Source organism: Xenopus tropicalis, chromosome 6 (genome assembly GCF_000004195.4).
Source record: "Xenopus tropicalis strain Nigerian chromosome 6, UCB_Xtro_10.0, whole genome shotgun sequence".
Taxonomy (NCBI): domain Eukaryota; kingdom Metazoa; phylum Chordata; class Amphibia; order Anura; family Pipidae; genus Xenopus; species Xenopus tropicalis.
Genome location: NC_030682.2, coordinates 77,745,216 through 77,760,954, shown reverse-complemented (window position 1 = coordinate 77,760,954; position 15,739 = coordinate 77,745,216). Strand labels below are relative to the sequence as shown.

Below are 15,739 nucleotides of genomic sequence, written 5' to 3'. Positions count from 1 at the left end.
CGTATGATACAATTTTCCTTATTTGTCACCAAACTGATTCTGTCCAATTGTATCATTATTAGTCTGTTTGCAATCTCAGTAGAGTTTCATCCTTGTTTATGTTTAATGGTATAATGCCCTTCCTAGTTGCCAGTAAAGCACATTTTTGCAGACTTAATTATTTCCAAAATTACTTCATAACATATTTGAGCAGATTTGCAAAAACTTTTTTTTGTTTTTAAAATTTGAATTAAATAATTTCCTTTAATGTCTGACATTTACTTAAAAGTCTGAACTGAAAAAGTACATGCAGGAAAAAAATTAAAAAAAAGCTCAGTGTGACACGATAAAATACAGATTTATAAAAATATAGTGCATTTAATTTATATTATTACCTTATTAGTGCTATTGAATAGGAGTTTCTGAACACTACAGGACTCATTTAAATCAACAGTAGACATCCCTTTTCAACATGAGCTCAATGAATAGGGCTTCTGTTGAACAAATTTTTATCTATTGTTTTAATTAAAGGAGAAGGAAAGTCATTAGTGCCACCTAGAAAACTATATTTATTCAGAAGAAAGCTTTACTATACCTGAGTAAACAGCCCTAGAAGATCCCACCCCCATATAGTAGCTGCCATTTTATCTTGGTCTTGATAGCTTCCCACTGCAGTTATAGCCATTAGAAGCTCAGATCCAGCAGGGGCAGCAGCTGGCAATACAACAAGGAATCCAAGTGTAACTGCATGACAAGCTGAATTTGACTAGCATTTAGAGATGTATGATATTGTTCTCACCAAAGTGTCAGTGTGGCAGCATTAGCGGCACAATGAATTCCTTTAAGGTGAATGCCACTTACTGCATCACCTGACCAAGCAAGCTTTCTTGGACTGTCTTTCTATGGACTAATATTCCCATGGTTTTAAAATACTTTATTTTGATAATAAGTTAAGCTATTGACAGTAGCAAAGATTGTACATAAAATAAATATCAACAGCAGCCCAAAATAGAATAAATGTCAAATGTACAGTAGGGTATCAGTAAAACCTGATTATGTCTTCAAAAGGGCTTAACAATTAGAAGCACTATAAAGCAGTGTGCAGTTTATTATCACAAAGCTTATTATAAAAGGTTAAACCTGAATGTTTGGACTGGAAAGGATCAAACATAATGGAAACGCATCAAAGGATTTTACAGAATATTGGGAAAAATAGTGAGGAGGTTAACAAGGACATTGCCTGAGATTATATCTAGATTTGATAAGGGCTACAAGACAGTAATAAAAATGTAAATTAAATACAAAATATTTATTCACATATGGGTAACAATGTACACAACATTCACAAAAAGATTACTAAAATGTAAAAACAGAATAAAATATTTAAGATGTACAAAAGTCTTGAATAATCTATACAATCTCTTTATCAAAGGTGTTTTATGATGTTTACAGAAACGTGGACAAAAAATGTGTACTCTGATTTAAAATATGTAGATTTTATACATCATGGGCCCGATTCACTAAAGTGTGATAACATTTATTGCACGCTTTTTTGCGTTAAATAAGTCGCGACAATTAGCGCGCGATTCACTATAGCATTACCGCATGCGTTAAGTCGCCATATCGCATGCGTAAATTTTCACGCGACCGCATGCGCTAGTTTAACGCATGCGTTAATTTCCGCACTGAAAAGAATACGATTGCATGCTTCACTATAACTTAGGTGCACTAAATATCGCATTCGGCTATGCGAAAATTAACACCTACTATACCATACAATACTATAGCGGTAAAAATTTAGTCGCCAAAATATACAGTACAGTAGTGGTAAAAATTTAGTCGCGATATTATACAGTACAACAGTGGTAAATATTTAGTCGCGATAATATACAGTACTATATAGCGGTAAATATTTAGTCGCGATAATATACAGTACTTATATAGCGGTAAATATTTAGTCGCACAAAATACATGACCCACGCATCAACCTACACTCACTCACCTCACTTACCAATAAAAACTGCGTGACGATATTGTTGGAATGATAATGGCCACAGCTTTATTGAAAAATACAACAGTGCAAAATGTATTAAATACAATACAAAATTGGTAACATGTATAAACATAAACAGTACATTGATATAATAAGTGCAAAACATTACCATAACCAAAATTACTGACCCCGAGCCCCTTGCCAGCCTGCCCTTCCATAACCAGCCTGAGCCATGTTATCCTCCAGCCGCCCAAAACCTATCCGGTCCCCTTTTCTATTTAGCCATATCAGTACCCACCCAGCGCTTTATAGCGCACCTTTCGTATTCCTTCCACCAATGGTCACCCACCTTAGGGGTTAAACCATCCAATATACCTGATCTGGCATACCAGAACAAGCTTACCCCCCGGCAGACTGACAAGGACCCGCCATAGTATGTAGAGCTGGACCCCTTCAGCTCTGCATACGCCGCCATGACTTCCAGGCCAGCATAATGGCCTCCTGCAAATTAAAGTTGAACAGGTCCAAACCTATGTCATTCAGGTGCACCCCGTCTTGGCGGAAAAAGCCCTGTTGTTCTCTAACTCCTTATGCCTGACGACTATCCCCCCATTGGCCTGCACGTAATTGGATACCGCTCTATTTGTTTTGATTCTGGCCCTGTTTACCGCCCTATGAGATCGGGCCCCCCTCCAATTTTCTCTGGGAATGATGTCGGACCATATCAAAATCAGCAGTCTCTCCTAATGGTGGAAATTAGGACTTTCATGGGACACTGGCCTAGGTCATTGCCTCCAGCATGTAGCAGTATGACACTGGGTGGCCCCGAATCTTTTGCTTCCTGCACTGCCCGAGGTACTAACTCCTCCCACCTGAGCCCTCTCCTACTGACCCACTGCAGCTTCACCTGAGACACCGGGAAACCCAATTGACCATCGGCCTGACGAACTGATGCCCTCCTTTCAGCCCAGTGTATGAAGGAGTGTCCCATGAGCCATACCTTGCATTGAAGGGGACCTAAATGGGGAAAAACAGATAAAACAGTATTGCTGTGCATTATTTACCCGCGTACTACCCTCCCCTTTTTTTTTTTTTAAACTCAACTCTATTGGGTCTAACATAAGCCTGGAACCTGTTTGACTCCCATCTGCCAATTCCCCTAATTACGTCTGCCCCTAGGCCCCACCTCGCTGCTTCTGTAGTGGCCCCGATCCTGAAGGAGTGGCTCCCATACTCCTTCGCGGCAAGGTGTAACCCTTGCAGTGTCTTCTTGAATACTGCAATGAACTGGTATAGAGATAGTGAAGCACCATCTTGATGAACCAGTAAGCTGCCCTGGTGGTCAGACCTGACCCTATAGTAATTGTCGAAGCATCTGGCTGGGCAGGTATGATGTCCTTCGATCCCATATAGCTCTACCCTGAATCCTGTACCTTTTTTGTCTGTCTTGGAGTCTCTAAGTATAATGGCCACGCTCCCTTCCAACCTGCTGACGTACTGCAGCAAAATACCTCCGCCCCCAGCCTTGTTGTAACTCTGATATTCGAAAGGCACCAAAGAAGGCCCAGGAGAAGGGGCAAGTTGGCCAACTCCCCTAGCTGATCGAATAGGCCCCCCAAAATATTGAAGGTAATCAGCCGTCTGTGGTCTATGGGCCTCCTCCCTTTTTTGAAGCCTTTAACTGCCTGCTTGATCGCAAACTCCTTGGTGAGGTCCGCCCAGCCCCGGAGTTTGAATAAAAATGCTAGGGCTGCCAATTTTTTCTCCACTACGCTAGTTGATATATTATCGCTGAAATCCTTGGACAGCTGCCAAGCCAGAAGCCCTAGTCGATCTATATCAGTCTCTGTTCCCCCCATTTCCTGTTCTAGTTGGAACCATTCCCTCCATATTCTGTTGTAGAAGCTCCAGGTGGTCGGCGCTACTGACCTCCTGACCCATTCTATCATACCTGAGACACCACTCTCCAAACGATGTCTGGGCATCGCTCTCCCTCCTGTTCCGCTTCTGGCGCTAGAAACCGAAATCTGTCCCACTGAAATCGAGATAAAGCATCAGCAATCTCATTAATTTCACCAGGAATGTGTTTTGCCCTAAACTTGATGTTCAGTTGTAGGCAGCGCAATACCAGATGCCGTAGGAGTGATAGCACCGGGCGAGAGGAGGAGGTCAGGTTGTTGACCGCCAGGACCACTGCCATGTTATCTGACCTAAACAGAACCGATTTATTAGACAATGCCTGCCCCCAGAGTTCCACCGCCACTACTATTGGGAACAGTTCCAGGAAGGCTAAGTTACTTGTTAGCCTGCCCTTGGCCCATTCCTGGGGCCAGTTTGCCATGCACCATTTGCCGGCAAAGAATGCCCCAAAGCCCGTTGACCCCACTGCGTCCGTGAATAAACTAATCTCCGAATTCTCTACCGTGTTCTCCAACCAATATACTTTCCCGTTAAAGTCCTGGAGGAAATTGCTCCAGACCGTTAAGTCAGATTTGTGCCCCTGGTTGAGCCTGATGAAATGATGTGGTTGCCTAACCCCTGCTGTGGCCAGGGGCAGCCTCCTGGAAAACACCCTCCCCATTGGGATAATGCGGCATGCAAAATTAAGCTTGCCTAGTAGGGACTGCAGCTGTTTTAGTGTCACCTTTCTCGCTTGCCTTGCATACTCTTCTTCCTTTAGCTTTATTACCTTGTCCATTGGGAGCCGGCACTCCTGCCGGCTTGTATCTATCTCAATGCCGAGAAATTTGAGGCAAGTGGTGGGGCCCTCTGTCTTTTCCCGTGCCAGTGGTACCCCGAATTGTTCCGCAACCTCGCGTAGCGTCTCGAGTAGGAGTGCTGTGGGCCCACGCATAGAAAGTCATTCAAGTAATGGATGACTGAGGTGACTCCTGCCTTTTTATGTACCACCCACTCCAGAAAAGTGCTGAATGCCTCGAAATAAGCACAGGATATGGAACAGCCCATGGGCAGGCTCCTGTCCACATAATAGTTCCCTTTTGAAGTGGCAGCCCAGCAGGTGTAGTGACTCTGGGTGTACCGGCAGTAGCCGAAAGGCCTTTGCCATCAAGGCCCCCTGTCCTGCCTTGCCCACTAGGTGTACCGCCTCGTCGAACGAGGTGTAGCAGACCCGTACCAATTCCTTATCAATTTCATCGTTAACTGAGCTGCCTTTGGGGTGGGATAAGTGGTGTATTAGCCGGAATTTTCCAGCTTCCTTTTTTGGCACTAGGCCGAGGGGGGATGTTCTAAGATTATGCAGTGGCGGGTCTTTAAAGGGACCGCCATGCGCCCCAAGCTCACCTCTTTCTGAAGTTTTTCCAATACCAACCCCGGTTTTTTGTTGGCCGACCTCAAATTTTTTTGATGAACCCCCCCTGTCCCCTCCTTCCCCGGAATCCTAAACCCCTCCCCGAAAACCCTTTATTAAGAGCTCTGCCTTGTCCCTGGCCGGGTACTCATTTAGCCATGGAAGCATCGCTTCTAGCTTCACTGGAGTCAGGCCCTTTGCCAAAACTGTCCCTGGCTTTTCCCGCTGCCCCCTTGCCTTTTTTGAAGCATCTACTGAGTGGGTGTGCTCCTGCACATAGAGAGCATTCATGTTTGAAGCGGCAGGATAGCCCCCATTTGCAGTGGCTATCATTGTATAGCCAGCAAGTGCCTTTTTTGTGTGCTCCAGCTGGGCTGGAAGCTTGCCCGCTGGAGCTGCCTGGAAAGGGCTGTTGGCCGCCAGCCCCCGGGCCGCTAGACCCTGTGCTGCCATACCCCTGGTAACCCTTGTTATTCATCAGCCTCATCCAGAGGCCGATATGCCGGTGATCCCAGCACACGTCCTGCCTCACTGCCATCCGCTGACGAAATTGTTCGTCGTACCGGAGCCATGCTATACCCCCGTATACCCTGTGTGCCTCCCAAATGCCATCTAAATAGCAATAAAGGGCCGAACAGTGTTCGGGGTGCTTTTCCCCCACTACGCTTGCCAGGATGGCGAACGCTTGCAGCCAGTTCCCAAATGTCCTGGGTATCAGCCTAAAGTGGCGCCTGTCCTCATCCTCCTCTTTCCTATGTTCCTTACCCTTTTCGTATTTGTCTATGTTGAATCTCTCAAAAGGGAGCAAGGTGAAGATGTCTACATATTCGCGTTTCCATATTTTTTCCCTCACCTCTGGCTTAAGGTGTGACCCCAGGGGGCCTTCGAAGCATATGTAGGCATGCCCCTTGGCCGAATCGGAGTGGCACTGGCTTATCTGCCCGCTTTATTCCACTTCCCTCTCCTCCTGACAGCCCCACTAGCCCTTGTGTGTTTGTGCCCACTGCGGGGAGTACTGCTGTTGCGCTAGGGCCCCCCCCTAACGTTTGGGACTTCCCATCCCATTGCCCTATGAGTTTGCGCAAGCTTTCCATGAACTCCGCCATTGGTTGTCCCCCTGTTTGTCTGTCACCCGTGGCTGCTGTTGGTGTGTTGTTTGCCGGTTGGTGGTCCGGCCCCAGTGTAATACCTTGCATACCTGCGCTGTTGGTGTGGTTGGTGATCGCGCTGTCCCGGCCTGTGGTTTCCTGCGAGGTCCCCCGCAGATGCTGTGCTGTGTCTGCTCCTCCGCTCTCTGGCCTGTACACCTGCGGAATACAAAGCGGGGGGGGGGGGGGCATGCCCTGGGCCGCCATGGTGTGTGCAGCCGTTGTTCCCTCCCACCCCGCTGCAGCATTACCGGGTACTGCCCAAATGCCCTCCATTGTGTCCCCTGTTGCCTGCTCAGGGCCCGCTCCTGCTGACCTTGATGGGATAGGAGGCCCGCATCCGGGCAAACCCGCTGGTGTTGGGCCCCCCTGGGTGGCACCGGCCGGCCCACCCGCTCCCCTGCTGTTCCCTGCTGTGTCTGCCCCAGGCCTGTCCCATGCAGACTGGGCCGCTGCTGTTCCCCTTCCGGTGTCTGGGTCATGGCTGTGGGCCCAGGCCCCCCCTGTTATGGGCCCGCCCGCTCCTGGCCCGCCCTCTGTGGTGCCTGTTGCCTGTGGGGCAGTGCCCCACGCTGTCTGGGCCGTCGCTGCTCCCCCTACCCTCTCTGGGGTAAAACTTACTGCCCGGGCCCCCCCCTGCATCGGCGCGCCCGCCATGCGCGTATCCTGGCCCCGCCTTCCGGCCCCCCTCCCTCCCGAGGTCCAGGCGCGTCTCCCTGCCCGGCGCGTGTAGCGCTTCCTTCCTCCTGGCTCCCTCCTGGCCCATTACTTGCCTGACCACGGGGGTGCCGATCATAGGCGGAGGGTGACTTTTTTGTTTGGGGAGGCTAAAGATGGCCCATACACAGACTGACCTACAGCTAATGTGACACTTAGTGGATTCACTGCTGGTGTAAAAAATTAACCTCCCATCTACCTCTGGCAGTTCCCACTGACTCCCAGGGATACTGTGCAAAAGTGCGGGTGGGGGGGATTTTTTTAACCCTAAAATGCTTAGGATGTAAAAGCATTCATACGTGCACTTCTGTTAGGGGTTCTCTATACATTTGTGTTCAGTTAGATTAAAGGGGTAGTTCACCTTTAAATTAACTTTTAATATGATGTAGACACTGATATTCTGAGACAATTTGCAATTGGTCCTCTTTTTTATTTTTAATGGTTTTTCGGTTATTTAGCTTTTTGTTCAGCAGCTCTCCATTTGGTATTTCAGCAGCTATCTGGTTGCTAGGGTCTTATATACCAGGTAGTGGTTTAAACAAGAGATGGGAATATGAATAGTTACGGGGCCTGCATGGAAAAATAAAACTGTAGCTTCGCAGAGCAATACTTTTTGGTCAGTGACCCTCATTTGAAAGCTGGAATGAGGCAGAAGCAAAAGGCAAATTATTCAAAAACTATATAAAATAAACTAGGAAGACCAATTGCAAAGTTGCTAGGAATAGGCCATTCTATAATATACTACAAGTTAACTTAAAAGTGAACCTCCCCATTAGATGTGTTTAAGTTAGCTTTATAGAAAGTGAGGCAGCAGGTACTGACACCCCAGGCACGTTATATACAGTGAGACCCAGTCTTTATATACAAAACCAGCACATTATATATACTGAGAAGCAGTGGGTACAGATGGCAGATATTCAGGCCCTGGCACTATAACACTGGCACTGATACACAGCATTGGCCCCACTGTAACTTACTATAAATTAAAAAAACAATGACAAAAGTAAAAAAAAAATAGAATGTGCAAAAAACCATAACAAATATATAAAAGCACAATGAGCTTTGTCAGGGGGAAAAATTAACTTACCCTCCATCTGTTAGGGTAGGGGATAGGGATATTATAAATGTCAGATGACAAAAAACAATTTAATTCCAGCTAGTGACTCAGCCTTTAGAACATATACAGTATAGTACCTGTGGGATGAAAACTGCAGCAAAATTCAAAGCTGGTTCATGGGTAAACTTACAGTCTGCAGATTCTTCTTTTTTAAGTCTTCATTTCTGCAGTTTGCAAAATTTCCCGATCCCTGTCTGCATCTGTGTCTTGATTGGTCAATTTTACTGTCTGTCAAGAAAGCTGTTCTCTGATTGGAGAATGTACAAAAAGAAAGATCCAATCAGAGCACAGCTGATTAGAGCAGAACCCGGAGCTTGCAGGGACAGGAGAAGATTTGCAGGACAGCGCAGAAACGGAGCCAGGTTTTTTTATTTTATTTTTTTTATTTTTAGGGTGCCAGAGCAGGTTTGGGGAGGCTTAGCCTCCCCAACCTTATTGAAAATCCGCCTATGTACCTAGAGATATGTTCAGAGATGTAGAGTGGGGCAGAGTTATGAACTGCTTTGAATGTGAAAGTCATTAGTTTGAATTTTATCCTGGATGGTAGGGGAAGCCAGTGCAGGGATTGGCAGAGCGGCACGGCAGTGGAGGAGCGGTTTGAGAGGTGTATGAGCCTGGCAACAGTATTCATCATGGACTGGAGAGGGGACAGTCTTTGGAGGGGAAGGCCAATTAATAGGAAGTTACAGTAGTCCAGGCAAGATATTATAAGAGAGTGAATCAGAATTTTGGCAGCATCTTGGGTGATAAATGATCATATTTTGGAAATATTTCTTAAGTGAAAGTGACATGATTTGATAAGTGACTGGATATGAGGAGTGAAGGACAGGGCAGAATCAAGGATAACCCCAAGGCCTGAGAAGATGGGGTGATGGTAGAATTGTTAACCGTTATAGATACCTCTGGAACAATGTGGGTGTTGGATGGGGGAAAGAGAACCAATTCTGTCTTAGAGAGGTTTAATTTAAGGTAATGTTGGGACATTCAAGTGGAGATAGCGGACAGGCAGAAAGAGAGTTAGAAGCTCTTGGTTGAGATTAGGAGAGGAAAGATAGATCTGAGTATCATCAGCATAGAGGTGGTACTGAAAGCCAAAATAATTAATTTGCCAAGTGAGGAGGTATAGAGAGAAAATAGTAAGGGGTCCAAGACAGAGCCTTGAGGAACCCGAACAGAAAGAGGCAAGGGAGAAGACGATGCTCATTGTAAGTGACACTGAAGGATCGATCTAAGATGAAAACCAGGATAAGGCAGTGTCACGAAGGCCAAGAGAGCGGAGAGACTGGAGGAGAAGAGTGTGATCCACAGTGTCAAAAGCAGCAGAGAGATCGAGAAGTATTAGTAGCAAGTAGTGTTTTTTGGCTTTAGTCGATAGGAGGTCATTTGTCGGGTTAGAGCAGTTTTGGTGGAGTGTTGTTGTTTTATAAAACCAGATTGTAGGGGATCCAGGAGGTTATTGTCAGAGAGGAATAGCATCAGTCGGTTGTAAACTAAGCGCTCGAGTAGTTTGGAGATGAATTGGAGCAGAGAGATAGGTCGGAGGTTACTAAAAATGGAGGGATCAAGGGAGGGTTTTTTCAGAATAGGGGTTACAAGTGCATGTTTCAGTTGGGAGGGAAAGATTCCAGAGGGAGAGATTGAATAGATGAGTTAAGGCTTTGATAAGACAGGGGTTGGCATTGCGTAATAGTTTGGTAGGAATGCGATCAAGCGGGCAGGTAGTAAGATGAGAGGAAGCCAAAAGTTTTGAGACTTCCTCTTCAGTCACTGGGGAGAAGGAGCCAAGAAGAGACTGGGTAACATGTAGGGAGGGAGGTGAAGGGTTATGGGGATTAAGTTGTGCAATGTCACTTCAGGATGGTATCAATTTTATTTTTAAAGTGCTCTGTAATAACTTGAGCAGTGACTGAAGCACTTAGAGGGGGTGAAGGAGGGGACAGCAGAGAGTTAAAGGTAGAGAAGAGTTGTGCAGGTTTTTTAGAGAGGTAGTTAATGAGTGCAGTGAAGTAGGTTTGTTTAGCTTGGTGAAGGGTGGTATTGTAGGAGAGCAGAGCAGATTTGTAGCTGCAGAAATCTGACTCTGACCTTGAGCAGTGTGCCAGGGTTGGAGTGGTTTGGGCCTCATGCGTTTTGGCTTGGCAGGAGCAAGCTCATTAAGGGCAATGACGAGTGTGCTGTAGTAGGCAGAGGTAGCCTGATTAGGACAAGAGACAGTTAGGATGTTAGAATGAAGAGAGTCAAAGGAAGAAGAGAGGTGTGACGTGTTTAGGGATTGCAGGTCTCAGTATGTGCATGTTTGGGGGGCAGCAGAGGGTGTAGAGGGAGTTAGCGAGAGTTGAAATGTGAGCAGATTGTGATCAGAGAGGGGGAAAGGGGAGTTAGTGAAGTTTGAGATAGAACAACATTTTGTAAATATAAGATCCAGGGAGTTTCTATTGGAGTGAGAGGGGGAATCAGAGCACAGAGATAACCCAAAGGAGGATGTTAGTAAAAGGAGTTTAGAGACAGCAGGGGCATTAGGATTGTTAACAGGTATGTTAAAGTCACCTAGTACAATGGATGGGGAGTAAGAGGAAAGGAAGTAAGATAGCCAGGCAGAAAAATTGTCAAAGAATTGTGAGGTTGGTCCAGGAGGTCGAAAATGTTAGCATTAGTGCCTGCCCCACTACTCTTTGTAATCTCTCCTTCGGCCAGTTTTCTATCCAATTACAGATATTATGTTCTTGCCAATATTCCTCAAGTTTGTGTAGACCTCAATGAATCCTGAAAAATTAAGTGAAGAGGCTTGGCAGTCACAGCGCTAAACTTGTTTAATACCCTGGGATGAATAGCATCTGGTCTTGGACCTTTGTTTACCTTTACATATTCAAGTCTCTTTGAATTTCCTCCTCAGTGACCTATGCATCAGTAATTATATTACTAGAACTGGGTCTATTAAAGGAAATGTCAACACCAACAATAATTTTTTGCCTAATAAAAGAAATCTCAATTCTAAGTAACTCTGCAATATACATTTATTACATATCTGTAACGGGTTTTCAAGTTATTTGTATATATAACTGCTGTTAACAGCAGTGTCTGCCTGTACTTTCTATTCTCTGCCCTGGTAGCTCTGGCATTTGAAACAATGTACAAACACGAGCAGATTTTACAGACCTGTCTTGCTGGAGGAGCATGGCACTTGCAACATTTAAAATAACAAAATTTCTGCTTTTTTTATCAACCAACTGACCTCCCCGCGATAATAAGGGTCCCACCCCTTCTTGCTTCATTTTTTTACTATTTACATATTTAAAAAATAATTTTGGATTCCTTTTACTCCTTGCTGCAATATCCCTTTCCATCTCTATTTTAGCTTGCCCTATAGATTTTTTGCATGCTTTATTTGCTTCCTTGTACCTTAAGAAAGTATCTGCTGTCCCAGCTAACTTGAATGTTTTAAAAGCACGTTTTTTTCTTACCAACCTCGACACTAACACTTTTATTCAACTATAAAAGTTTTGCTTTGTGATGCCTCTCTTTGCTTATAAGGGGAATATACTGACCTGTATACTTGCTAAGCAATGTTTTAAAGATATTCCATTTTCCTTCTGTGTTTACCCCAGTTTAATGTCTTTCCCAGTTGATACATTGCAGAGATGCCCTTATACTGGCAAAGTTTGCACGTCTAAAATTGAATGTTTTAGTTACTCCCTTATAGAGCTGTCTCTGCAGCATTATCTCAAAGGAGACCATGTTATGATCACTGTTCCCCAAATGCTCACCCACACAAATGTTAGAGATGAGTTCAGTATTATTAGATATCCCCAGGTCCAAAAGAGAGTCATTCTTAGTAGGTTCTTAAACTGCCTGAAATAAAAAGTTGTAATTTAGCATATTTACAAACCTACTAGCTTTTGCTGACTTAGCCACCCCATTACTCCAGTCAAAGCACAAATAATTAAAGTCCCCCATAATAACAACTTGATCTACTCATCATCCCATCCTCACTTATAGGATGTGGTTTATAGCATACACCAATGATAATTTTCTTTGTAACCTTTAGCCCTGCTGATATCTGTCTGAAATCTGACTTTACATAAAGACAAACCTCTCCACCATTTTTAATCCCTCTGTCCCTCCTAAAAAAGGGTGTAACCATTTAAATCCACAGCCCAGTTGCATGTTTCATCCCACCAGAGTGTTGATTCACTAAAGGTCGATAAGTTTTATAGACCTTGGGGCTGATTTACTTACCCACGAACGGGTCGAAATGAGTCCGATTGCGTTTTTTTCGTAATGATCGGTATTTTGCGATTTTTTCGTATGTTTTGCGATTTTTTCGGATTCTTTACGAATTTTTCGTTACCAATACGATTTTTGCGTAAAAACGCGAGTTTTTCCTATCCATTACGAAAGTTGCGTAAAAAGTTGCGCATTTTTCGTAGCGTTAAAACTTACGGGAAAAGTTGCGCATTTTTCGTAGCGTTAAAACTTACGCGAAACTTTGCACCTTTTAAGTTTTAACGCTACGAAAAATGCGCAACTTTTCGCGTAAGTTTTAACGCTACGAAAAATGCACAACTTTTTACACAACTTTCGTAATGGATACGAAAAACTCGCGTTTTTACGCAAAAATCATATTGGTAACGAAAAAATCGCAAAACATACGAAAAAGTCGCAAAATGTTCGTTTTCAAGTCGGAACTTTTCCAATTCGGGTCGGATTCGTGGGTTAGTAAATCAGCCCCCTTATGTTAAAATTGACGCAAAAAAACCCTGCACGATTCGCAAAAGTATTATCGCATGCGTTAAGTCACATATCGCATGCTTTAATTTACGCGCAACCGCATTGCGTTAATTAGAGCACACAAATAATACTAACGCATGATTCACAAACACTTAGGGGCACATTTACTAATCCACGAACGTCCGAAAAGCATCCGAATGCGTTTTTTTCGTAATGATCGGTATTTTGCGACTTTTTCGAGCGCTCAATACGAAAAAGTCGTGACAATTCGCGAAAGTCTTAATGGCTATGAAAAAGTTGCGACAATTCACGAAATTTGTAATGGCTATGAAAAAGTTGTGACAATTCACGAAAGTCATAATGGCTATGAAAAAGTCGCAACAATTCACGAAATTTGTAATGGCTATGAAAAAGTCGCAAAAAATACGAAAAAGTCGCAAAATGTTCGTTTTCCGATCTGAATTTTTCCAATTCGGATTCGTAGATTAGTAAATCAGCCCTTTATACGCGCTAAATATCGCATTACTCTATGCGAAAATTAACACCTACTTGAAGCAGGCGGTAATTATAGAAAAGTACAGTTCATGAGCTTTTTGCAACACAATATGGACTTTGCAGTGTGATTTATTCAAGTATGTGTTGGCCCTAGAGTGATGTAGCCTCCAGTTTGCAGGGAAATGGTCAATTTGAAAAAAAAGTAGTTTTATGAACGTAATGCTGTGTATGGCTAATATGTTGTGCGCACGAAAAGAATCGCTCGTGCGTTAATTAGCGCGCACATCAAGTAAATTAATATAATCGTGCATAAATTAGCGTGCGTTGTGCCAAATACCGCACGAAAATAGTCTTCGCGACTTAAATAACACACACAGCATCGTGTCTAAATTAACGCAAATATACTTTTAGTGAATCGTGCATTAAGACACAAAAAGTGGACGCACTAAAATTTTTAACGCATGCTATAAATAGCGCTCGTTTTAAAGCACTTTAGTGAATCAACCCTCAGGTCTCAATGATACCAATTAAATCATAATCATATAATAACCACTCCGTTTAGAAGAATGGAGGTTCCGTTTAAATTTTCGGAAAGGATTTTTTACTGTGCGAACTGTCAAGTTGTGGAATTCCCTCCCCGAATCAGTCGTACTGGGTGATACATTATATAGCTTTAAGAAGGTGCTGGATGGCTTTTTAGCAAGTGAGAGAATACAGGGTTATGGGAGATAGCTCTCAGTACAAGTGAGGGAATACAGGGTTATGGGAGATAGCTTTTAGTACAAGTTGATCCAGGGACTGGTCTGATTGCCATCTTGGAGTCAGAAAGGATTTTTTTCCCCTTTGCAGCAAATTAGAGAGGCTTCAGATGGGGTTTTTTGCCTTCCTCTGGATCAACTAGAAGTTAGGCAGGTTAAATATAGGCATTATGGTTGAACGTGATGGACGTACGTCTTTTTTCAACCTAACTTACTACAAAGGTATGTTACTATGTATTATACAACTGATTATTCCAACAATATATAACCAGTTACAGAAATTAATATATATTTTTCCATGGGAAAGGACTGAGGGAACAAAATGATTATTAAATGATGCTTTCGTTATTTGCTGTTGGGGCATTTTAGCTTACTGTAATTTAAATAAGACCTATTTCCAATCTCCCTTTATAAAATGTAGCCAATGGCAGTTTGTTTCTTATTACCATTATATAGCAGCTTAGTTTAAAAGTTCTCATTTGGTGCCAGCACTACAATTTGTCTTATAATAAAATGCTAAAATATAATATGCAAATATAGGTTATATATGAAATATACAGACTTGTCACACCATTATTAGTAGTTCCACACTTAAAAGTAATTAATTTATCGCAACTAATCTTACCAAAGGGGGTTCTTATTATTTACATTGCTTTGCAATAAATACCCAGGGATCCAGTTTTCTTTAATTCCTAGAAGGGCTGTTTTGGTGGATAAAGACATTTAATCTCAGCAGATAACGTGGTACTGTCTGCAATGCATGTAAGCAAATTTAATATTTTTACAATAATCCTATTGACAAGCATATTTAGTCTAAAAGCTTTTACTAGAGTGGAAAATGTTAATCTATTAAGTCATAGATGGCAATATTTTAAGAACATACTTGCCCAACACTCCTCCATCTAATTCATATATATGTATATATATACCTATATATATACAGGTATGGGATCCCTTATCCGGAAACCCATTATCCAGAAAGCTCCGAATTACGGAATGCCCGTCTCCAATAGACTCCATTTTAATCAAATAATTCAGAATTTTAAAACTGATTTCCTTTTTCTCTGTAGTAATAAAACAGTACCTTGTAATTGATCCCAACTAAGATATAAATAATCCTTATTGGATGCAAAACAATCCCATAGGGTTTAATTAATGTTTTATTGATTCTTTAGTAGACTTAAGGTATGGAGATCCAAATTACGGAAAGACCCCTTATCCGGAATGCTCTTGGTCCCGAGCATTCTGGATAACGGGTCCTATACCTGTACCTATATGTGTATATATATATATATATATATATATATATATATATATGGAGGTTTATACAAATAACTAGAAAACAATTACATTGCTAGCATTGCTAATTACAAAGAACTGTTCAATGTGCTAAAATGGTTAGTTTCTAGAGTACCATATAACAATATTTTTTAATTTGAATTTTCAAAGATAATTTTTTTTTTTTAAAAGATACAGTTTAATTAATTCTATGCC

The 15,739-nt window shown here is 42.9% G+C and overlaps 1 protein-coding gene across 1 annotated transcript; it reads right to left on the bottom strand.

Annotated features, from left to right (window-relative positions):
- Positions 1-2,339: 2,339 nt before the first annotated feature.
- On the bottom strand, positions 2,340-5,897 carry LOC105947533. Its single transcript, XM_012965039.3, has 2 exons — positions 3,924-5,897; positions 2,340-2,989 (listed from the first exon to the last, which is right to left on the bottom strand). The coding sequence occupies exons 1-2, from the start codon at positions 4,824-4,826 to the stop codon at positions 2,876-2,878; spliced, it is 1,017 nt and encodes a 338-aa protein (XP_012820493.1). The 5' UTR covers positions 4,827-5,897; the 3' UTR covers positions 2,340-2,875.
- Between the last annotated feature and the right edge of the window lie 9,842 nt (positions 5,898-15,739).